At 42.3% G+C, this 23,975-nt stretch overlaps 2 protein-coding genes across 7 annotated transcripts; both read left to right on the top strand.

Moving 5' to 3' along the window:
* The first annotated feature begins 330 nt into the window (after positions 1-330).
* Positions 331-5,960, top strand: LOC105922624 (glutathione hydrolase 7). Of its 6 annotated transcripts, none has more exons than XR_002427661.2 (15): positions 331-556; positions 661-875; positions 947-1,095; positions 1,172-1,289; positions 1,374-1,441; positions 1,529-1,602; positions 1,695-1,876; positions 1,943-2,030; positions 2,118-2,248; positions 2,771-2,856; positions 3,050-3,202; positions 3,326-3,443; positions 3,541-3,646; positions 3,763-3,844; positions 5,712-5,960. XR_002427661.2 is itself a non-coding variant. In XM_021314101.2 (15 exons), coding segments are annotated over exons 1-15 (1,743 nt in total). In that variant the 5' UTR covers positions 331-417; the 3' UTR covers positions 5,714-5,960. The 6 variants fall into 6 exon arrangements, 4 of the variants coding, with proteins under 4 accessions (XP_021169776.2, XP_021169774.2, XP_021169769.2 ...); XR_002427660.2 differs by lacking the exon at positions 5,712-5,960 and adding an exon at positions 3,928-4,464; XM_021314101.2 differs by having other exon boundaries at positions 3,541-3,678.
* Positions 5,961-13,875: 7,915 nt separating this feature from the next.
* On the top strand, positions 13,876-21,729 carry cyldb (cylindromatosis (turban tumor syndrome), b). Its single transcript, XM_012858508.3, has 14 exons — positions 13,876-14,017; positions 14,294-14,772; positions 15,269-15,398; positions 16,549-16,796; positions 16,881-17,049; positions 18,511-18,643; positions 18,781-18,885; positions 19,026-19,105; positions 20,013-20,079; positions 20,180-20,312; positions 20,396-20,504; positions 20,586-20,704; positions 20,794-20,998; positions 21,268-21,729. The coding sequence occupies exons 1-14, from the start codon at positions 14,005-14,007 to the stop codon at positions 21,480-21,482; spliced, it is 2,205 nt and encodes a 734-aa protein (XP_012713962.2). The 5' UTR covers positions 13,876-14,004; the 3' UTR covers positions 21,483-21,729.
* Positions 21,730-23,975: the final 2,246 nt, after the last annotated feature.

Genomic DNA, 23,975 nt, shown 5'->3' with positions numbered 1-23,975 from the left:
TTTCAAATTACTGAGAACTTTGGAAAGTATGAAATTACATTAGAAATGCACAGTAGCCCGAATCCTCTCCTGCATTCAGACTAATTTATTTTTCAGCAAACAACTCACATCTTCAAGGTGGAAATCCATCACATCACTGGTGGATTTGAACCAGACGTCCAGGGTTTTTCCTGGCTGATGCACCTTTTTAAATGGTGTGCAAACCCCACCACCAACACGGCACATCATTAGCCATGGTGGATCCCAAATGGTGCACACCCACCAGACTCCTCCCAGTGTGGCATCCCTTAAAAAGTGATCTAATCGCTTTGAAAGCAATTGCACCTGCTGTTTTTAACTCCTCCTAATGTGGGTGTGTGGAGGACGGGTACAATCAGAGTTAGGGAGCTCGTTCAGTGGCGTTAGGATAAAGTGACAATGAGTGTATCTGCTGAAACAAAACTTAGCAAACACTTAACATGCAGTTACAAGAGCTTTGGGAGTTCAATTGAGCTGGCGGATGTCTCATCACCAGATGGATTTACTAGCAGCCATGATGACGGAGACCAGCCACAGGGTAAACAATGGAGAATTTCGTTGATTAAACATAGTTGGCTGAAATCCCTGGATGGGGGGATACATTTCTGATCATAAAAGATAAGAATGTATGTTACAAAACAGGTCAAACCTTAAAAATCCTTGCTGCTGCAACAGATCCAGTCCAGTTGAAAGAGCTGCCGTCTGGTAGCCAGGAACCATTTGAACCGACCAAACTCAAGGAAACGGACGAGGAGTGTTGTGCCCTGGACACACCAGTACAAATCTATGCTGTAGTTTTCATCTTTGCCATTGGGGTGACCATTGCTTTGGTCACAGAAATATACCTGACGCCTTTGGTACGTACTGCCACTCAGTCTCTGCAGCTCCAGTTTGAAAGCATCAACTCACCCTCCCAGCTTCTCCACAGGCTTTCATAAAAGGTGTGGTGTCAGATCATGAGCGCTGCACGGCTCTCGGTGAGAAAGTACTTCAAGATCGTGGGTCCAGTGTGGATGCAGCGATCGTCGGAGCTCTTTGCTTGGGCATTGTACATCCACACGTGTCGGGAGTTGGTGGGTATGTGACTCGCTCTCCAAAGATTTGAATCTCAGGAAATGTTTGATGAGAAGTCCTCATCAGAGTATCTTCGCAGAGGAGGAGTCATGTTGGTCCATGACTCCCGTCGGAATCAAACCAAGGTGATCAATTTCCAAGGCTCTGCACCTCAAGCCCTTACAGAGGATATGGTACAGAATGCCTCTGATGTTAAGGTACTCCAAACTTGGAATATACGGAGAACATTTAAGTATTTCAGGTTTAATGGGTTAGTTTGGGAATACCGATCTGTTCTTCAGGCAGGTCTATTCGTAGGAGTTCCAGGGATGCTGCTGGGGTTGCACCGTGCTCACAGACTGTACGGAAGGTGAGGTATTGCTAAGATATATTTCTTTTTTTGTTTTCTTGTACATGCTGCTTAAGACAGAGCTGTTACTGCACCAATTTTCTGCAGCTTATCATGGGATGATGTTGTCAGCAGAGCTGCAGACGTAGCCAGAGAGGGATTCAATGTTTCACAGAGTCTTGGTGAGTCAAACGTTCCACTCCATAGACCTCACCTCTCAATGCATCACAAGTTAATGTTGGAGGACCTGAATCATTTGGCTTGTGGGCCACAGCTGCTGCAATATCGCAGCTGGAAACTGAGAAGATAGAGGGGCGCTTGAGGGACATTTTCATCCCAGATGGTCAGGCTCTGAAGCTGGGATCCTACCTGAGGATGCCTGGTTTGGCAGAAGTTCTTGAGGCTGGTTTTTGGAATTTCTACCATGGCCCAATATCAGAAGAGATGGAGAAAGAGGTAATCTTTAGATTAGAAGGGTCTGTTTAATAGGTGGAACTAACAGAGTTCGGTTTGCACACAAAGGTGATAGCAAAGGGAGGCGTCCTGACCAGAGAAGACATCCGTGATTACAGCGTAGAGGTGCAACAACCATTGGAAGGCCGGTACAATGGTAAAGAGTCCCCTGTATGGTCAGGACGGGACCAGAAAGTATTCACATTTTCTAACTTTCAACTACTGTCTTTAATTTTTCTTCCAGAGCACATCATTCAGGTTCCCCCTCCACCATCTGCTGGCGTGGCGCTGATTGCGGCTCTCAATATCCTAGAGAGTCTCTTTGTCGTGGAAAATAATGTCACAGAAAATCAAACTTCCCGCTGGATTGAAGAGGTATTAGATTTCACAGGTGCTCGGGCATTTTGCCCCTTCACAGTTTTGGAAACTGCGCAGTTGTGTATGAAAAGAGGCAAGCCGTAACGACACGTTTTCATACCAACAGTAGGTCAGTTTTTACCCAGTATGACGGCGTCTATCTTTCAGTACATTTCTATGGGAGCAAATGTGGTCTCTTATTTTTGGTTTAATCAGAGGTCATAATCTCCATCTACTGGCAACAATTGGATCAGCACCAAAATCAAAGAACGTCAAATCTTAGTAATATCAAGAATTCTTGAGAAAATCCTGCACAGATACATTTCAGGTTGTAGCATTTTTCTAATTATCTCCATAATTTAAAAAAAAACCGACAACGTAAGTACCAGGATAAAGAGCTGGACAATGGTATGAAAGTGGGGTAACAATTGGTGTCAGTGCAAAGTGACCTGGTTTTCACAATTGTCCTTATACAGAATATTTTTGTAAATGATAAGCAATTTAGGGATAACTCGTTTGCAATTTTTTTTCAACATGAAGGCGTTGACAAGAGCTCTAACTATGGTTGGTGAGCTGGGTGATCCCAACTACAACTCTTCAGTGACTGACCTTTCTGCAATGATTAGGTAAAACATTGGTCTTTTTCTCTTGGCCCGAAGCTGACACTCTTGACCGATAATACACCCAGCCAGTCAACTTCTAGGCATTTATCTCTGACATTGTTCAAAAGATAATGCCATGGGCAGATTGCCAGTTTTTTCATCAGCAGAAACCAAGTGTGCAAAATCAAACCTTTTGTATGTACTTCCTATTATGCAGTAAGGGTCAGGGTGCAGGGCTGCAGCAGAGGATGAAAGACTTTCAACAATCTTCACATGCCTCCAACTCCACTATCCACCGCTTCCCAACAGAGCAGCTGACTGGACAAGTCATAGTGATGGGACCAGATGACCTCATGGTGTCTGTTGCAAGGTGATTGTGTTTGAGCCAACAGTGTGATGTTGATCAGATCTGTAGGATATGTATGGTATGAGCTGCAGTCAGAGCAGACATTGTGACGTGCTTGTCTGCCTTGTCACCTTGACAATCTTGCAGTTCCTTGAGCAGGCCGTTTGGGAGCAGGATCGTCACTGAGTCGGGAATAATTCTCAACAGCCTTATTTTGGACTTCTTCTGGCCAAATCAGATGCGGGAGCACCCCCAGTCTAACCAGGTCGAGCACCAGTCCAGAGCTTTGCCAGTTATTCTAACACAATACAATCTGAGTTTTAGCTTGTTTTAATCAAATATCTTTGCCACTTGTGATGCAGAAAAATAGTTTGGAGCCAGGAAAGAGGCCTCTGACATTTCTAATGCCTGCAATGATGGTTCCGACTTGGAACAAGTGTGGCTCCTACATGGCCCTGAGTAGTTCAGGTGGGCCAAATCGCTTGAGTGAAGTCACGCAGGTTTGATCATAGATTTATTCGTCTTTACAAACTAATCTAATTTAAAGAGCTTTAAACTTAAAACGTTTCAACTATTTGCTTTAGATGCTAGTTGGTCTCCTGTTTCTCCATAAAGAGAAAAATGACACGCTTTCTACAGGAGGACTGCCTCCTCAACTTTCTAACTGTAAGTATGACATCTTGTATAAAAGCCATCCTCGACTTGTTTTGCTAAGGGTCATTGTTGTCCTCTCGGTTTTCTCCCATTAGCCACGTTTCCAGAGGAGAGTGTGTAGCTTTTCCGTGCAATGGGCCATCAAGTTGATAAGCTACAAGATTGCTGATAGATGACGTCAATAAAAATATCAGTAGAGCTAACAAATTTACCTTGTTGTTGCTGTTAAGAAACTTGCAAACTTTATGTTTCTGGGTCTTAGAGCTCCTTGGAAAAGTATCGGTGTGCTTTAGACACATTTTTTTTCACATCTGTTACTTTACAACCAATATACAGTATGTTATATTAGACAAACAAAGCACTATTAAAATCTAAAGTGGGGCATGTATATCTCTTCAGGTCCCCTGTGTCAGTAGGTTGTGGAAACATCCTTCATTGCAGTTATAGCTGCAGGTCTTTTAGTGTATGTGTCTACAAGCTTTGCACATCTATGTATTTTTTTACAAAATAGCCCAGCTTAGTCAGATTGTAAGGAACATGTCTGGGAACATTATTTTAGTAACACATTTTCAATAGGATTTAAGTCTGGACAGACTGACGCATGGATATTGTTTGATCCAAACCATTCTCTTGTGCTCTGGACACAATATTTATCAGGTTTGTGTCTTGATGGGTGGACTTCTGGCCTAGGCTTGAGTCTTTTGCAGATTACAACCAGTTTTCTTCTAGAATTGCCAGGAACTTGGCTCTGTCCATCTTCCCATCAACACCGACTGGTTTTACTGTCCTTGCCGAAGAGAAGCATCCCCATTGCATGATGCTGCTACCACCATGTCACCTTCTGGGGATGGTGTTGAGGGGACATGAACGCATGTATTTAAAAAAAAAAATAAATAAATAAATAAAATTATCCAAACCATCTGCTTAGATTTTGGTCTCGACTGATGAGGACTCCTCATGCGGTGTCCCCTACATAGCTTACAAAGCTTTTGTGTGGCATTCTTTCAGTAATGGTTTTGGTCTTGCAACTTTTTCATACAGGCCAGGTGTGTGGCGTGCAAAACGGATGTGCTGTGGATCTTTGTAGTCCTCCAGAAATACTATGTGCTCCTTTTTGTTACCTTTCTGATTAATGCTCTCCTTGCTGGTCAAAGAGATGGTCAAAGCTTGGTATACTGAACTATAACCTAAGCGTGCTTTAAACATTTGCACAGTTTTCTCCCTGACCTGTCTGCTGTGTACCTTGTTCTTCATGATGCTTTTTGTTTCTCCAAGCTTGACTCAGTTCCACTCTGTTATTAGGGTTTTCCATTGGTAATGGTACTTGGTACCGTGCGTGTGTGTGTTTGAGCTGAAAATGCAACATCAGTAGACTGTCATTGATTGGCTAGGGTGGTGTTACTGATTGCATCACTAGAGCAGCTCTGTTGATGGCTGCTTAAGGGTACCAGCAAACACCAATGTTGTAAGAAGCCTAAAATGCTGTAAAGCCATTACTGGATCATCAAGGGCAACAACGGCCAAGATGTTTCGAAATGAAAAAAATCGGAAGTGGTTGAACCAAAGGGAACCCACCTAGCGCCGAGCAATGGAAGGAGGATTCAACTCAGCCTCTGTGTTGCTGGATTCCATGATGGTGAGTGTGTTGTGCGTTTTAGGTATATTTTATGTAACTCATACCATCCACGGTGAGCTTACTTTGAACGAAGAAGGATATTCTGAAAGCAATGCCACTGTTTCCTGCATGAAGACAAACATAACTAGTTAGCATGTATGCTAACTCTGTACCGCTCAGAGTTTTAACTTATTGTCTCCTGTATAGTATGTTGGCATTACATGTTGTGTCTGTACTTAAGTTGTGGTTTTCTTTTCATTCCAGAATCTATTTCTACATGCCTCTACCTCTCTTAATTTGGCCCTTCCAACCTCCCCTTCTTCTTTCCTCGCACCTTCCACAGCTAACACAAGGCCCCGCTCCAACACCAATGTCCAGCAGGGCACAACAATGTGCCCCCTCAAACATTTAAAAAGGCACACAAATGGATGTGCCTTTTTAGTTGTTTGCTCCCTGTTATCGGACAAGCTATCCTATTTTGCTTGATTAAAAATTGTATTTTGTTGTCAATATTTTTAAAGAATAGTTACCCATGTGCTTGCATCATGATTTTCTATTTTATGAGCACACAATGGTGGGATGAGTTGACAGTGCAACCATTTGTCATTGACATTCATGTGGATTTGTGGCTCATCTAGAACAAAAAGGTAACCTGAATGAGTTACTTTTTTTACTCAGTGATGTAATCACACAAACGACTGTTTTTGGATGCGCCAGTGTGGAAGAGTCTGTACTCTTTAGTGACAGCACTTTAATAAGAAATTCTGTGCCATTAGTAGCATTTCTGTATCCTGACGCTGAATTAGTGTTTAGTAAAATAAATTTTTAATGGACTGCTTCATTGTTCATTTTTCTGTTGACCAAACCATCCCATTGCAACCACTGCAATAACATCCTAACAACGAGAGACCCAAACCATGTGGAGTTGAGCCACACAAAACGGGTAATGATGGAAACCCTTAGTACCAGTGGTTTTAAACGCCAGTCATCAAGGGCCCGTGTTCAACTTTTAGAAGGACACGGGCCTTCAACACACCTGACTCTAATATTAGCTCATTTGCAGAGATCTGTAGAGCTTGAATGCATGCTAGGGAACCCCTTCATGTATAAATGTGTATAAAAGCGGCAGGACAACAGCCCTAAAGGATTTGAGTTTGAGATGACAGAACTGACAAGAGATAAGAGTAAAGTTAACTATATTCAAAGGGACGCCACACTTTTGAGATTTTTTATTTTAGACAAATATAATCCCAATAACATTAAGATTTGTGGTCTATGAATACTTTCCCCTGATATACTGTACAGGCTTTAACTTATCCTGGTAAGATCACCACCAAGCTGTCTTTTGACCAAAAGAAGACAAACTAGTTGACTCACATTGTGTGTGTGTTTATGCAGCAACTCATTACATGTGACTCCCTATACTTTTCAGTCATTAATTTGTGATAAAACTTGATTTTGGTACTTGTTAAGGAGACAGGCTCCTGTGTGAGCTCTTATTGAAGTAGATAAGGGCTGTTATGTAAAACTGATCCACAGTTAAGATTCTGTCACACATGCATGCTGGCTGCGTCATAAGGCAGGACAGGAGACACCCTTCATTTCTGACATGTCACGATGAGTTTTTACTCCCATAGACTATTTATTTATTTATTTATTTATATATATATATATATATATATATATATATATATATATATATATATATATATATATATATATATATAAAGAGAGAGAAAAAAATCAGGTATCCATAAAATATTGCGTGTAGAACAATGGGCAGGTAAGAGCCTCAGTTTTGTCTGGGAGCTAGAGCTAATGACGCTGCAGTTCTGAAAAGGACACGAGAACCTTATGTAATCTTATATCTTAGAAATATGTCTCTGAATGAGTTCACAAGTTGCAAACAGAGGACAACAGATGGTTAAAAAATATTGAGGATTATACTGTCCTAATAGATAATAAAACCTATATGCATACTGATGCAAACAGGAGCAGCCAATTAAAAAGAGTGACCAGGAGCTTTAAAATGAATATTCAAAAATTGCACTGTGTTGTATTGTCTAGGTTGAATTTGTGTACAAAGTTTCCTACAATTACTATACGTTTCTAACCTACTTAGACTTACAAGCTTCAATGCATACATGCATCCCACTTATATTTAGTTCAAACTCCTGTTGCAGGTTTTTGAGAAACCACAGGATTTTCGTAGCCTTCAGCAACGTGTTGGTGTATTTCTTGTTGAATATTTGAACATTGAACAGAAATGTTTGTTTTCTTTGAACTGGAAATGTAACCTCTATAAAACTTCAGATCATTTTCTGTTTTGCTTTTTTCTAAAAAAATAAAATAAAATAAAAAACAATTTATTAAAAGCTCAGCTTTTACAAAGTTAGAATGAGTGGTACATTTGTTGTACTCACCTGGCAAGCCAGAAATGTTTATCAGAGTACTTTCAAATGACCCCATGCAAAAACAATCATAAACCATTCTGCAGCTACTGATCTCATTCTAAATACTGTCGTCTTCAGCCTTTTAAATATTTGTTTCACGCTTTCGGGAAACTGATTCATATCAGAATCGGCTTTTATAGACATGATTGTGTGCACAAAAAAGGTGTTTGACTTTGGGTTCAGCTGCTCGCAGCATACATGAATATATAACTTTTATACAAAAAAAAAAACACAGATAAAAGGTGCAGTATGTACAAGTATTTTATGTACAGCGGTTTTGTTATATACTAAAAAAGGAGGTTATGATAGAGCTGTTTTGCTTATTTTGTTTCACATCAGAGTAGCTGGCCATCCAGGCTATAAGGTGTGCTGTGTTCATCAGATAGATAATCTGGGGGGAGAAACTGCCTCTGTGGCAGCTTTGTTTTTTTGGGGGGGTTTTTTTGTGGTTTTTTTTTTTTTTTTAACATGCCCTGTCTGACAGTGTAGCATTAAGAATTCCTGTCTTAATGTCATTGAAGTGTCAATAGATTTTACTTGACAAAAGCACTACTGCTTTTGTCTTAGTGCTCTGCTTTATATATATATGTTTTTATTTAACCTTTTATTTAACCAGGAAAAAATCCCATTCAGATTAAAACCCTCTTTTTTAAAGGGAGTCCTGGCCAAGAGGCAGCAAAGTTACATATTGAACAGAGATACATGAAATTAAATGACACACACAAAGAGCTGCGTAGCTAAAGGCTTTCTTCCCCAGCTCTGTGCGGGCAAAAGGAACAGTGCGCAACAGCTGATTGTTGGATTTCAGGGCATAAGAGGCCACGCTTTTCTGTGTAAGTAAGGTACAAAGTAAGGTAAGGTGCAGTAATCCAAGAAGGGCCTTGTAAATAAAAGTGTACCAATGACACTGCCTCCTCGTAGAGAGGGAAGGCCATTCCACCTGAGAGTACAGGTCACAGTGATGTGTCATGGCTCTACAGTTTGTGATGAACCTTAATGAAGCATGGTAAAGTCCAACATTTGAGGACATGAAGAAGTAGCATTGTTATAAAAAATGTCACCATAATCTAAGACCGATAAAAACGTGGCAGAGACGAGGCGCTTTTTTACTCCAAAAGAAAAACATGTCTTATTGCGAAAAAAAATAAAAAATTTAAGTTTTAATTTCTTCACAAGTTTATCAATAAAAGGTTTCAAGGTGAGGTAGTCATCAACTACAATTCCAAGGTATTTATATTCATGTACCACTTCAATGACATTCCCCTCCAGAGTGGACACTACTGGCAGGGTTTGAGGCACCTTCTTATGATTTGAAAGCATTTACTTTGTCTTGTCAACATTAAGAAATAATTTAAGATTAATAAATGAATACTGTACAGCAACAAAGGCTGTATGAGAGATGACCCAAAGCAATAAATAATTGTATCATCCACATAAAATGCATCTTTGCATCAGAGAAATTTTGTCCAACATTGTTGATGTACAAGATAAATAAGAGGGGCCCTTAAACAGATCCTTGTGGCACACCCTTGTGAACGGTAACAAATTCAGAACAAAGCCCCTCACATTTTAGACACTGGGACCTGTTTTTTAAATAGTTTGAAAACCAAGCAACGCATGCTCTGACAGTCCAATGAAAATGGCCTGTGATTTAAATATATATGCTTAAAGGTTTATTAGTTTTTATTCTGGGACTATTTCATGTTCAATGGACACAGAAACAGGAAAGTAGACGCTGAGGCAGACACTGGGAAAACCAAAACCCCAGACGCCCAAAAGGGCCTCCAAAGCAAAGGGGCCCAAGAAGGACCAACACCAGGAAAGCTGAGGAGAGCCTCAGGAAACTCCCCAACAGACACAGTGGCAAAGCCCCCGGGAGCTGCAGCAATGATCCCTCGGGCTCTGCTAGCAGCCAACTACGCCGGAGCGGATCTAGCCATGGTCCCAGAGATCTGAGGCAAAGGGGCACCCTACCCCCCAGTGGGGCCCCAATAGAGCCAAGGGGCTCAAGCCCCATGAAGCAGCCTCCACACCCAAGCCAGCCCACACCTGAGCACCCGGCCCCTGAAACTGAGGACCACTAATAAAATAGTGGGTCAAGGCGCCAGCCAACAGTAGGGAACAGGACGGGAGGGATGGGCTCCACACCAAGTGGAGACCTGAGATGTCCCAGGAGAGGGTGCAGTCGAAACCCAACCTGACAAAACGACAAACACAAAACCAGGTACACAGTTATACTGCCACATTCCCACCCTAGTGCCCCCACATGCAGATACTCTTACCCACAAAAAAAGAAAAAAAAAAGAAAAAAAAGGATGCAGTACACACCCTCGCACTCCTCACACACACCCTATACTCCCAGGTACAGTTACCGGCACCCCAGATGGGTATCAGCCCCCAGACCCGGGAGGAGAACTCTATCATCAGGATGGGGGCACTATCAAACCCATGTGGTCAGTTCCCCATAACCTGACCTACCCAGTGCGCCCGCACACAAGCCCTAACCCTTCCATTAACGTAGCCCCTACCCCCCCATATTCTGGGGAAGAGAAGACCAGATGCCTTATCCCTTCCCTAATTCATGTCCTACATATGTGTGTACATGACACAAAGTAGAATATTACAAGGTACAGAATTATATTTTCAAATGCTTACTGAGTTTACAATGAGATATTTAGTATAGTAACTCTAGCTGAAATATATATATATTTTGAAGCGTTTTAGCCAAATATAGATTTGGCTTACTATTTGGCAAGAAACTGGTCTATTTTGTTTGTTTCTCGCGCTTGATTAATGCATGCTAAACAAGTTTTAATAATTTATAAAGCGTTTACAGATTAATAACATATCTACAAACTATAAGCTTTTATAAAGGGAGCCTTATTGTAAAGAGGTACCAGATTTTGTATTGCATTAGTTGTAAATTTGTGTTTCTTGTTATTTTGAAAGCTCTTAAACATATCTGAGACCAGGAGTTTCGTTCAAAGCTGACTAATAAATCTGCCTCCCATTTCATAATAGGGAGAGATATTGAATCTTATTCCAGATGGATGTACGGCTGCACAGGATAAGTGATGACTCCGTCATTTTAAGAAACTCCCACCATGCCGTCGGAAGAGCCGATGTTGATATTTTTAAAGCATGCGTTTGAGCTAATAAATGGGAAATCAGAAATCTTGATATCACATATTTTTCGTTCAGTATCTAGCCAGGGCTCATCTAAGGGATTATGTTTTAACCATTTTGAAAATGTATTATAGCCTATTCGCTAAGAAGTAGTGACGATCTAGTCCTCCTTTATCTTTAGCCTTCTTTTGCGGTTTTTACGCTAATATGGGGGAGATTTAAACCAGTCAAATTATGGTTTATTTGGGATCATTGAGAATAAGTAATTCTAGGTAAAACAATAATTTTAATTAAAGCAACCCTTCCCACAAGTAAAATTGGTAAAGATTTACACCCAGCAAGATCATTTATCTTCTTTAAAATAGGTGGTTAAGTTTTGGCAGCTGTTTTTTTTTTATCCAATCCAATCCAACTTTATTTTAAAGCACTTTAAATTACCGAAGGGACCAAAGTGTTATACAGAATAACATGAAAACATTTGAAACATTAAAATGCTATAGTAAGAAAAACAAACAAACTGTAAAATAATACAGAAATGGGATATAATTAAAATGCATTAGTGGCCATACAATAAAATACTAATAAAATAAGCAGAAACTAACAACTTCTCACATGGTGTCAAAGGCCAAGGCAAAGAAATTAGTTTTAGAAGAGATTTAAAACCATACAGTGATGTAGCCAGTGGTGATCCCCGCCACCGCAGATTACTCGCTAGCCTCTGAGGATGTTGCCAGAAGGTCAGAAGACACTGCATAAGGTTCTGGAAACACTGCTTGGGCACTGTTGTTCTTTAGAGTATGCAGTCAGCTTCTTCTGTTAGCGAGAGGTAATCATTTGTATGCAGCAGTGGAGCTGGAAGCTGTCGGAGGAAGAGGTGGATGAAGAAAGATCCACCATCATCTGTACCTATCACGGTACAGCGATGCCACAACATAGTGGTATTTGTGTCGACCACAGGTCACGCACAAAAAAGATCTCGGAAAAGAGCAAATTGTGCTTCAATGTGGATGAGCCATGAAGGAGGGAAGTGAAGCCAGAAGTCCAGGTTTAACAGCGAAAGCAAAATAAGGCGGAGATGCAGGTGGAGGTTCCACCGCAGCAGGCTGGGGGGGGGGGGGCCTGGTTTTGCCATCTGACCTTGACATGTCTACTTTCCACCAATGTGAAGGATCAGAGGAAGACGACACAAGACCTAGCTAGGATCTTCTTGTTTAATCAACTCCATCAAAAGAAATAATTCACAACCGCAGAAAATGCGGCAAAAAAACAACACATATTTGAAAAAGCTAACATAGCTTTTTCAAATGTGTGTAACTAAGTCTGGTTGTGAGTGAAGTGTAGTGGTCTGCCACAATATTATTATGTTTTACTATTCACTTAACAATGGGGAGAAGCTCCAGTGGGGAAAAAAACTCTACTACTGAAAACATAGCTTCAACAAAGGTTTGTGCACTTTGTAGTTTCTTTTCTCTTTTTTTAAGCCTGTGCAAATTCTCAGTAATCCGTGTCATTACAACAGCAAACAGGCTTAAGTCGGAGTTTCACTTCTGAAAACGTTTCGACACCTATCCAGGAGTCTTTGTCAGTTCTGGTGGTTCGGACTTGAGTTTTTTTTAAGTGAATAAAAGTTGTATACGGTTCTCTTAAATAACATCACAAAATCTATTTCAAACATTCTTTCTGGACCTCGGTAAGCAAGGTTAGCTTTAGGGTCCCAAATTTTAGGGCTCCTTTTGACCGGCTCCGATAAATATTCTTCAATTTTTTTTCCTGTCGGCTACAAATGTTGGAGCAGTTACAAGAAAGAAGGAATCCGGAAAAGATTTGCTCGGGTTGGTAGAATAAGCTTATGTTCTTCTGAACGTCAATGGCGCCACCAGGGAGTGGCCAGGGGTGGCCACCCCGTGCCATGTCCTGTCCACCCCACTAGCTACTCCGCTCACCAGTGTAAACTGTAGTAGCATCAGTTTAGCATTTCATCCCATTATGCACAGTTTTCCAATAAATTAATAAATGTACACCTTATTCCTGATATAATTACACAATGAAACGGAATTGTTGTTCAACTCAAACTGTTAATTGTACTTATTGGTCGAGAAGCAGCATTTAGTTCCTATGCTCCCCTTATCTGGAACAAACTTCCAGAAAACTGTAAAAGTGCTGAAAGCCTGAGTTCCTTTAAATCGAGATTAAAAACACATTTGTTTAGAATTGCCTTTGAATGTTCAAGTTAAAATGTTTTACTGTTTTCAAATGTTCTTTTTTGTTTCTACACTATCCCTACTTGCTTTTATTCTGTTTTATTTTCCTATATTTTAATCATGTAAAGCACTTTGCATTGTCTCTGTACTGAATTGTGCTATATAAATAAATTTGCCTTGCCTTGCCTATGCACATTAGATCATTAGTAACGTTAAAAATCAAACAATAAAACAAAAGATATTAGTAGGTGTTTGCTTAAGTCTTTAAGATAGTTTTCTACAGGCAGCTTTACTACAACAGTAGAATAAAATGCTGAAATTATGGTTATTAGTTTCAGTGCCATCCCAAGCGTTAAAGTGGCTTCATCTGGCCACCCCTATGAAATATTTCTGGACGCGCCACTGCTAACTGAAATAACCCCAGGCTAACTCATCAGTTTTAACACAGTTTCAATCAAGCGCGCACTAAACCTCTTCAGTAACCAACCAGTCTGCAGTAACGATGACCAGACTGATATCTGTGGTTTAAGCATATCGCAGCTCGTTGTTCTGCTGCTGCGCAGTCAGCTGGCTCATCCAGGGGGGGACTATTTTCTCTCTGACACGGTGACAGATGTGGGCGGAGACGCTGCGCTCTGACGGGAGGTGTGGTCGGTCTCATGCAGGTCAACATTAGCAGAGTTTCACCGCCTGTTCGGCAGAAGTCAGAGGGAAGCGTCGCGTCTGGATTTACCTGCCGATTAATCAGCGCTGGAAGTGCTGAACCAACCTGGGCTGATGCAAACTGGGAGTAAGTTGAAGTTAATTTACTAATCCAAACGGAAGTTACTGCGCTGATCTTGTTTTACGCAGCAGGTAACTACAGATGAACTACCTGTTTGTTCCTGCGGTCAAACAAGTCCGTGCAGAAATTAAACAAGCTCGGATTTCCGCGTGAGCTTTATTGAATAACTCGTTAGGGGATTCAACCGGGAAAGAAAACAGTGTTACTCTAGGTCAGGATTCTCCAGGATACCTTTGCTGCGCGTCCACAGGTTAATTGCCCCCCCAATAAACTCTCTTCCAGATTCAACCTTCTTTATCACAGAGAGGGGACCCGAGAGGAGCACCATGGAGTCCAGATCCGTGAGCAAGGAGCGGTTCTTCATTGTGATCCGCGGCAAGTCGAGGAAAGGTTTCTGCCGCGGCTGCGTCGGCCGTGTGGAGGCGGAGACGGCGCAAGGGGAGCTGATGGGGCTCATGTACGGCTGCGGCTCCAACAACGGGACCCCCAAGAGCGGCGGCCTGGTGAAGGCGGAGGACACGTACCCCCTGAGCCGACACCAGGCCCAGCTGCTGCTCTACATTTCCAGCCCCAGCAGGCGCCTGGAGCTGATGTCCAACGCGCAGCTCTTCTCGGCCATCTGCGACCTGTCTCCGGGCGACCTGGTGTTGGTGGCGCACAAGAAGGGCCACGTCCCCGCAGTGGTGAAGAACCTGATGCAGATCGGGAAGAAGGAAAACAGGGAGGACCTGAACATGCTTGGCTTCGAGGTGGAGTTTGTGGTGAGTTTTTGCTGCTGCGTTCCTGCACTGCAAAAACAGAACTAGAAATAAGTAAAATGTTCTTAAAATTTGTGTATTTGTCCTTGATTTGAGCAGGTAAATAAGATGATTTGACAATGGAATAAGATTTCTGCACTTAAAATAGGAACAATTCATCTCAATCATCTTATTTCAAGTGCAGGATGTCTAATTATCTTATTTTAGGGGTCAAAATACTCATTCCATTGGCAGATAATCTTATTTACTTGCTCAAATCAAGGATAAATACACTAACTTTAAGAACATTTTACTTATTTTTAGATCCGTTTTTGCAGTGTGTTTGCGTGGGGATCTGCAGGAGTGTGCTTTCACACAAATGAAACCTCAGTGTGCCTGGAGATAAATGAGCAAAATCGCCAATAAGACGTGAAGCTGGGTGTTATTTGCTCTTTAGATCCGTGTGCATAAAGCTGTTTGCACCGCAGTAACTGTTTTTCTCTCTTTCCTTCTGTTAAAGGACAGCGAAAATAACGTGTCACCCAGCAAACTTGCCCCCCAGCCCATTTTCACCGCCGCAGACATCATCCAAGTGGTCCCGTCTTACGCTGTCCCCCTCGGACTGCAGTTTAGAAACATCGAAAATGGTGGTAAGTTAACTTCTGACAACACTGAATTCCTTTTTTCCCTAATAACAATCAAACGGATGCTGCTTTTAGAGAGCACGGCCTCTGCTCTGGAAGTATCACACTTTGATCAAGCCCATGTGAGTTGGAAAGGGATGCAGGAAAACGATCTGAAAAAATGCAACCAGAAAGACTGGTTCTGCTGCTCTGGAATGTGCCACAGTAGATTTGTCACATGCTCTCGCATTTTTTTTTTTTTTGTACATGGTGTGCATGAAATTATCTACATACCTTCATTCTAGGTGTGTAGATACAGTGCCTTGCAAGAATCTTCACACCCCTTGAACTTTGCTTGACATCTTGAGGCTTTGAAACTTCAACGTATCTCGCCAGCTCTCTCTCTCTCTCTCTGACCTTCATAAGTCCAGCTGTTGCGCTGAAGGCCTCGGTGGCTTGCGAGAGAACTTGAAGTTGCATTATGAAGGCTAAAGAACACGCCATACAGGTCAAAGACAGTGTTGTAGAAAACTCCTAATCGGGGTTAAGGCCAGAAAGCCGTCCCGATCTTCAAGGATCTCACAGAAACTGTTCGACCCATCGTTTGAAAATGAGGAGAGCGTGGCACCACCGTGGATTTACCAAGACACAAACGGACAGGTCTTTTATGGGGAACATTAATCAGTGGTGACTCTGGGGGAGCTGTAAAGATCCACAGCTCAGGTGGGAGAATTTGTCAACGGGACAGTCATTAGTCTTGCACTCTGCAAATCTGGCCTTAATGACAGAGTGGTAAGAAAACCATAACAACTAAGTTAAATTTTTCCAGTCTGCTACAAGCCAAATAGGGAACGTAGCAACATGTGGAAGAAGGTGCTGTAGATAGGTGAGACCAAAGGTTTTAGCCTCTATTCAAAAAACACAAGACAAACAATGCAATGAAAAGACTACCCCAGGACACTTTGTATGGACCTGTCACATAAAATCCCCATTAAAATAAAGTGAAATTTGTCGTTTTTGAGGTACGTTGTGAACACATTTATGGCGTGTGAATACTTTTGCAACACATAGCAAATCACACTACTGGTCCCATGTAGGGTGAAAAAGGGAGTCTGTCTAGATGTCATGTGATGAGGCTGAAAGATAAAAAAAAATGTCCTCCATTACCTGTCTACAGGCTCGAGGCGGAAAGTGGTGATGCGCATTAACTCCATGCCAAATTTTGGGACGAGCGCAAGACCAGTCATGGAACACCAATCAGTGCAAAGCGTCATTCGCAACCAGATACTGAGCACATCTCCTGTGCCTCTCGAGGTGGGCTCCTTAGTGGAAGTCGTCAACAACGCTGGGATCACGGTGTACGGAGTGATCCGGTGGCTGGGGACCCCAGAGGGGAAGGTGGACACATGGGCCGGGATCGAACTGGTGAGGGATTCAAAGTCTGTACAATCGGGCTGCTCTTTTTGTTACCAACGCCGGCCGTGCTCATTTAGTACCTTGTGGTTTCAGGACTTTGAAGTGAAAGGCTGCTCTGATGGGGTGTACAAAGATCGGAGGTATTTCACCTGCAAGGGCAACAGCGCTCTGTTTGTTCCCATCACAAAATGCAGCCCGGACAGGAGGTTCGTCCGCTCCTCTGAAGTAACCGAGACCTTCAAGAGCACAGAGGTTCCTCCAGGTACTTTTCTTTCACATTAAATTACACATGTATATACATTACTGTTTCAAACTTGTGGGATATTATTAAATGTAAAGATTTCCCAGCATATCAGCAGGAGTATTAACCTGACGCCGCCAGATAGATTTGCTTCGCATATCCATCTGGAAACCTTCCGTTGAAGTAATTTTGGGAAGGGGCAAAAATACTGGTTAGCTGATTGGCCTATGTTGGTGATAGACGGGCCAAATAAACCAATCAAATCAACGAAGCATATGACGTACTCGCCAACATGCTTCGTCGTCGCTCGTAACAGAGCGACGACGAAAACACAACCACAAGCCAAGCTTCTCTTGCTGCTGCAGGTAAAGGCTCGTTAGCTCAGCAAAGAAATACTCTGTAAGTCCGATAAAACTTGCTCACGTAACCACAGGGTTGAAGCCGCCATGTTCTTTAGACGAACGCGGCTTCTTTCGTCACACTACCGCCTCACACTCTGATTGACTTTGACGGCTCCAAATGTTTCTTGAGAGATCCATGATCTGCGAGTGAACTTGAAAAGATGATTCCAGAGCTCAGGAGTATTGCTGTACAATACGGCTACACAATTACAACAGAAAACTGGAGTAGTCGTTCCACACGCAAGCACACCTTTGTGATTGTACCACCCTCACAATCACAAAGAACTGCTTTCACCGCAATAAATGATCGGCTGCTGTGTTCCCAAGTGCCATTTTTTTTCACAAATCTGCATGCTAGTATCGTACCAGATCAGCGTTCGTGGTCTTAGACGCCAGTACCTGCTTTGCGATGATGCCGGTTACGAGCGTGAAGCATGTCATGACAAAATGAGAAAAAAATTGCTGTTTTTTTTCCCCTTATCGCAAGCATTCTTCAAAATTATTCCTGGAAAACATGTTGCACGTTTGCCCAATATTGTGCGGCCCTACTCTGCTGCACAAAATAAAATAAAGGCAGCGCAGGAATGCGGCTGTAATGCAGGCAGAGCGGTTTACCAGGATAACTCGATTACGAAAACCTGTCGGTTGCTTTACGGCTGTTTTAAAACTTCCCTGATTCTCGCTGATTCTTTTTTATCAGTTCTTATTTTTGGATTAGGGTAGGTAAACATCTCAGTTTCTTGGTGAGCAAATCTGCTGTGGATTCGATCACATGAAGTTAGAATTAGAAGCTGGTCCTCCACCTTTATTAATCCACCCGGTGTTGGATGGACCAGTACCATCAGCCAAATAGACCCTCAGCATGATGCCGGCACCACCGTGCTTCAGTTGGTAAAATGTTTGAAAGCCTTGTCTTGACTCCAACGACAGCTCAATCTTTGACTTGTCTGAGACATAAAACCGTATCCAGAAGGCCTATAACTTGTCCACATGGTTAGTCCATCACAACCCACTTCAGTGTGTGACAGTGATTTTTAAACTTTCCTGAGATTCACACACTCGTCTCTCTTGTTTTGTTTAGTCCCCTCATATGAAGAGTCGGAGGAAGATGCACCACCTGTCCCAGAATCGAAGGCAGTGTCGCTGTTTGTGGGGAAAATGAAGGGTATACAGGGTCACATTAACTCTTGCTACCTGGACGCTACACTCTTCAGGTGAAAAATGAGTCGACATTTCTTATGAAGCACGGATTCGCTTTGTCCTTCGTATTGTTTGATTAAAGATTCTCTACAGGCAGATAAGCCCCACGACAAATGCAGAATTTAACAGACGTGTTTTCATATTCCCTTAGTTTGTTTAGTTCATCTGTGACTGTGGATGCCATCTGCAACAAGCCTGCTGACAAAGAACAACCAATAACCTGCATCCTGAAATCCATAGTCAACCGCTTACGCAGGTATAAACCCCGCTTTTAACGCAGAGGAACTGACAACAATGTGTGTATTTTTTTACTGTGTGAATAGATGTCCTGCTACTTTGTTGCGAATTGTTTAATTCCATTTATGCGCTTTGGACTAATGTATTCATTCATTGCAGACAAGGCTTCGTGCCAGCACAGAGTGTGATGAACTTCCGTAAAAAGCTTGGCTGTGAGACCTTCAGCAAAAACGAAAAAGGTACCTTCCAGTGCACTGCAGCAGAAATGGTGCCTTGCAAAGAGATACTTGGTGGTTTTCAAGCATATTTACAAAAACAAATGTGAAAAGTGTGGCCTGCATTCGTATCCTGCCGACCTCATTTAATACCGTCAAATTAAATCAAATGTGAAATACTGTGAGTTGTGGGCAATTAACATCGGACAGCAATCCTAAACTCATTGCCTCCACTGTGAAGTGTGGTTGTGGCAGCAAGATGCTGGGGGGGGATGCCTTGCTTGAACAGTGGAGGGTCAGCTGGTCAGTCGTGCTATGAAGATGGATGGAGCTAAGTGGAGGCCAATCCTGGAAATAAATACCTGTTGGAGGGTACACAACGCTTGAGTTTGGGGAGAGGGTCACCAAAGTCAGAGCTTCTATAGAATAGTTAGGATAAAAGCACATTCATGTGTCAGAATGGCCCAGTCAAAGTCCAGATCCATATCCAGCGAGAGAGTCTGTGGCCAGACCTGAAAATGGATGTTCAGATTCCCAATAACCTAAACTGTTTTGAACATAATAAGCAAAAATTCCAGTTTTATTTGTGCCAAAGCTTGGAGACATGTACCCAAACTAGTTGTAATCGCAGCAAACAGGTGAATCCACAAAGTGCTGACTCAGCTGGACTACATGCAGATGCACTCTGCACTCTTCACATTTTAATTTGAGAAAGATTTGAAAACCATTTATCGTTTTCTCCTACCTCACGATTATACCCTGCTTGGTATTTTACAGAAAATCCTAATAAAATTCAGTGAAGATTGTAGTTCTAATATAACAAATGTGGGGGAAAAGTCAAATAAGTTTTAAGTCACAGTAAGAACCTTAGTGTAAATCTAACGGGGAGCATCAGTGATATTTGCTCTGCCGATGCTTTGCCCCAAAACAGATCCTGAGGAGTTCATCTCGGTGCTGTTTCAGAAGGTGCTCTGCATCGAGCCTCTGCTCAAGCTCAGGTAAATTCCTAAGCCACCTACAGTAGTCTGTGGTGCTTGGATACACCGTAGACCATTCTCGGAGCTACAGAGTTGTTACTGAACATCCGTGTCTCCAAAGATCTGAAGGAGGAACCTCTCAGGGAGCCTACACCCTCCAGATCTTCCTGGAAAAAGAGCAGATGGGACAGACGCCCACCGTCCAAAAGCTGCTGGACACGTCCTGCATGTCGGGGGACATCAAATTCGAAACGGTGAGCCCTCTTTTCCTGGAAGACAACGCTTTAAGGAGCTTTAAGGAGTTTAAATATTAAAGCTTCCATTTTCTCTCCCTCAGATGCCCTCTTGTCTCATAATCCAGATGCCACGGTGCGGAAACAAGTACAAGATGTTTTCGCACATTTTCCCCTCCACCGAGCTGGACATCACAGATCTCCTGTACAACAGTGAGGGACTTACTTGTCGTGCACGCAGCATGCCCTTCTGGGACTGTGTTTAAAGGTTATTGTCTTATTTGCACCCGACAGGTCCCAGGGAATGTTTTATCTGTGGACAGACGGCAAGGTTTGAGTGTCTTCAGTGTTTACCAGATGGCAAACTTCAACCAGGAAGAATCAAGCAGTACTGCAGTACCTGCAACACCCAGGTACACAAGAAACCAATTTAAAAACATTATTTACCCACTAACTAGGGCTTTCAGTGTAAAATGTTTGACTTTGTTTACATTTCCTGTAGGTGCACAGCCATCGGTCCCGGTGCAGCCACTCTCCCAGGGCGCTGGTTTTACCTGCAGGTGTGTCCGCTGACGTCCCTGTGCCGAGGCACACCATGCAGCTGTTCGGCGTGCTCTGCATTCAGACCAGCCACTATGTGTCCTTCGTCAAATATGGACCTGGTTCCCAGTCATGGCTCTTTTTTGACAGCATGGCAGACAGATACGGTAAGCTTGTCCTTTTTTTTTTTTTTTTTTTACAAAACGTTGCAAAAAAAAAACATCCTCGAAAGAAAGTTTCCTCTCCTGTCCGTGCGACAACATGCCCCCCGTTTTTTGGGCTCGAAGGATTTCCTCAAACCCAGTGTGTTTTTGTTTGAACTCAACCCTGACCGTAAAAGATAAAGACCGAGTTGAGAGCAACTCTGACGTCTTCCAGCTGCCCTTTATCTCACTTGAAGCCGATCTCTAATCTTGAGGCCGTTCTCCTTTCGCAGGCGACGATCAGAGCGGTTACAACATCCCCGAGGTCCGAGCTTGCCCCGAGCTCGGCGACTTCCTCAGCCGGCCGGAGGAGGAGCTGACCCGGGTGAGCCCGGCTCAGGCTCCGGAGCTGGTCCGCAGGCTTCTGTGCGACTCCTACATGTTTCTGTACCACAGCCCAGAAATGCCGGTGTCGATACCGAACAACGGGGGGACCCTAGATCCGTGAGAGCGCGAGGACACCGCGTTCCACAACAACAGCCTAATCAGCTTTCGTGCACTTTATTGCATCCAGACAGCAGGAACTGAAGCGGATGCTTGGAACTTCATTGTGGAAGATAGAAATGCATTTGAGATGTCTGAACTTGACTGTTCATGCTCAAAGCTGGTGTTGATTTGTAGGAGACAAAGCCAACTCATGGAGCAGAGCCACTTTTAAACCTCTAAATGCCTGATGGTTAAACCTTTTTTTTTTTAATCATCATTGAAGTTGTCTTTGGAAAATTCCATTTTAGACAATTCAGTCTCTTAAACGACATCTTCTAAATGGACTGGACTGAATTTATTTTTGCTCTTCTTCTGGTCACTTTGACCACTCAAAGCTCTTCACGCTGGAGCCACATTTACCCAGTCGTACTCACAGACACGCACACATTCATGCCCCGACGGGCCGATCGGTGGCCAACTTGAGAGTAAGTGCTTTGCCCAGAGGAACATCGACACGTGAAAAGAGGAAGCTGGAATCCATCCCACGAAATTTGACGCGGTCATTTCCACTCTGCCACAGTCAACCACTATCAAGGCCCAGCTGTGGCTCTAAGGGTACTTCATGATGTCGCCTGAATACAATTGCACTTGCTGCTCTTCTTGCTTTTGCACGTAATATAAAACATTATTAAAATTCATGTCTGCAGTTGTTAATCTACTCCTTGTCTTTTATACAAAATGCAGAGGTCAGCTAATAATAACACATTAAAAAGCACATTTTCTACATATTAAAGCATTAAATCAGTATTTGAAATGTATTGTTAACAGAAGTATAAAATAAATCTGAAGAGTCTGGGAATGAGCACATGAGTTTTCCAGTTTTCTGCTACCCTCTTGTGGACAAAATTATGCATTAAGTCTGTAATTGAAAAAAAAAATACAAATATGTTGGTCCTTCAACAAACGTGAGGATGATCCTTTTGAATGTATTTTTTTTTAATGAAAACTAAGTAAAATCTTACTTTTGTATGAATATCAACCATTCTTTTCAAATTTAAACCAGTTTCAATGATCTCGTCCATCTCTGTCCAGAGGTTTACATACACTCACCTGCATGAATAAAATTAATTTCTAGCTTTTACTTGTTAAAAAGAAATTCTGGGTGGAATGATACATCAGCTTCTATGAATCTTACAGGTAAGAATTTGGTGTTGAAGTTTCGTTTGGATTTTGTTTGATCAACACAAGGTCAGATGCATACATTCAAGTTTAATTGCAGATACACCGATATTTTCATAAATCTCATTTGCCCAGCAGCCACCTGCGTTGCATAGCAATCATTGAACATAATTCTGGCTGGATATATGAGTACTCTTCAGACATGGTTCTACTGATTTAAATGAGTTGGTTTCCTGGGACCAACCCTGCTTTTGAACAGAGCACATATTTTCATATGGGGGCATTAGGTAAGGTTAATGTTCCAGTGTAAGGCGTGTTTGGAACACTCAGCTGTATCCAAGTTTTAACAATTGACCTTTTAATTTGACATGAAGTTAAAGAACTCTTAGTTCTCTGTATCCATGCCTCCATCTACTTTGTGTGTGATCCAGAAGTACCTATGGTAGCCAAACAGACCCTTAGTTTTGGAGCAGGCACTTCTGTCTTTCTTCCACTTAGTCCATGTTAATGTTAAATTCACTTCTCTATGGACAGTAACAATGGTTTTCCGGTATCTTTTAGTTTCTGAAAGGCTTGAGCTTATGTGATTCCTGCTATGTTCCTGAACATAACCACTCTGCTTTTATCTGAAGGTTGAGTCAGGCTGCACAGTGCTGCAGTTGGTACCGCTGCTGTCTCGCAGCCGGATGGTTGGATCCCTGCCTGGGGTCTTTCTGCAATGAATTTGCACGTTCTCCTTGTATATCTTATACCTGACTTATGTGGCGGTCACAAACAGTAATTTTAGTAACTGATTATTCTATAAGTTATTCTGATGATTCATTGAGTAATCTGATTTTAAAAATTTGGCACATCCTGCATATTTGTCACTTAATGGCTTAAGCTTATTTTAGCAGTAGGTAATTTGTGCGTGAACTTATTTTTTACATATTTGTGAGGAGGTTGTTCACAATTTTTAGCCTTTTCAAAAGTGTACAAAACGCGCGCGCACACACACACACAAAGGGAACACTAAAATAATACATCCTAGATCTGAATGGATGAAATATTCTGATTAAATACTTTATTTACATAATTGAATGTGCTGACAACAAAAATCACACAAAAATTATCAATGGAAGTCAAATTTATTAACCTGTGGAGGTCTGGATTTGGAGCCACACTCAAACTTAAAGTGGAAGAACACTACAGGCAGATCCAACTTTGATGTAAACAAGTCAAAATGAGGCTCAGTAGCGTGTGTGGCCTCCATGTACCTCCATGACCTCCCTACAATGCCTGGGCAGCTCCTGATGAGGTGGTAGAGGGTCTCCTGATGGATCTCCTCCCAGACCTG

The sequence above is a fragment of the Fundulus heteroclitus genome, chromosome 20, assembly GCF_011125445.2.
Source record: "Fundulus heteroclitus isolate FHET01 chromosome 20, MU-UCD_Fhet_4.1, whole genome shotgun sequence".
Taxonomy (NCBI): Eukaryota; Metazoa; Chordata; class Actinopteri; order Cyprinodontiformes; family Fundulidae; genus Fundulus; species Fundulus heteroclitus.
Note: the sequence above shows the minus strand (reverse complement) of the source record. Positions and strands in the feature narration are given on the sequence as shown.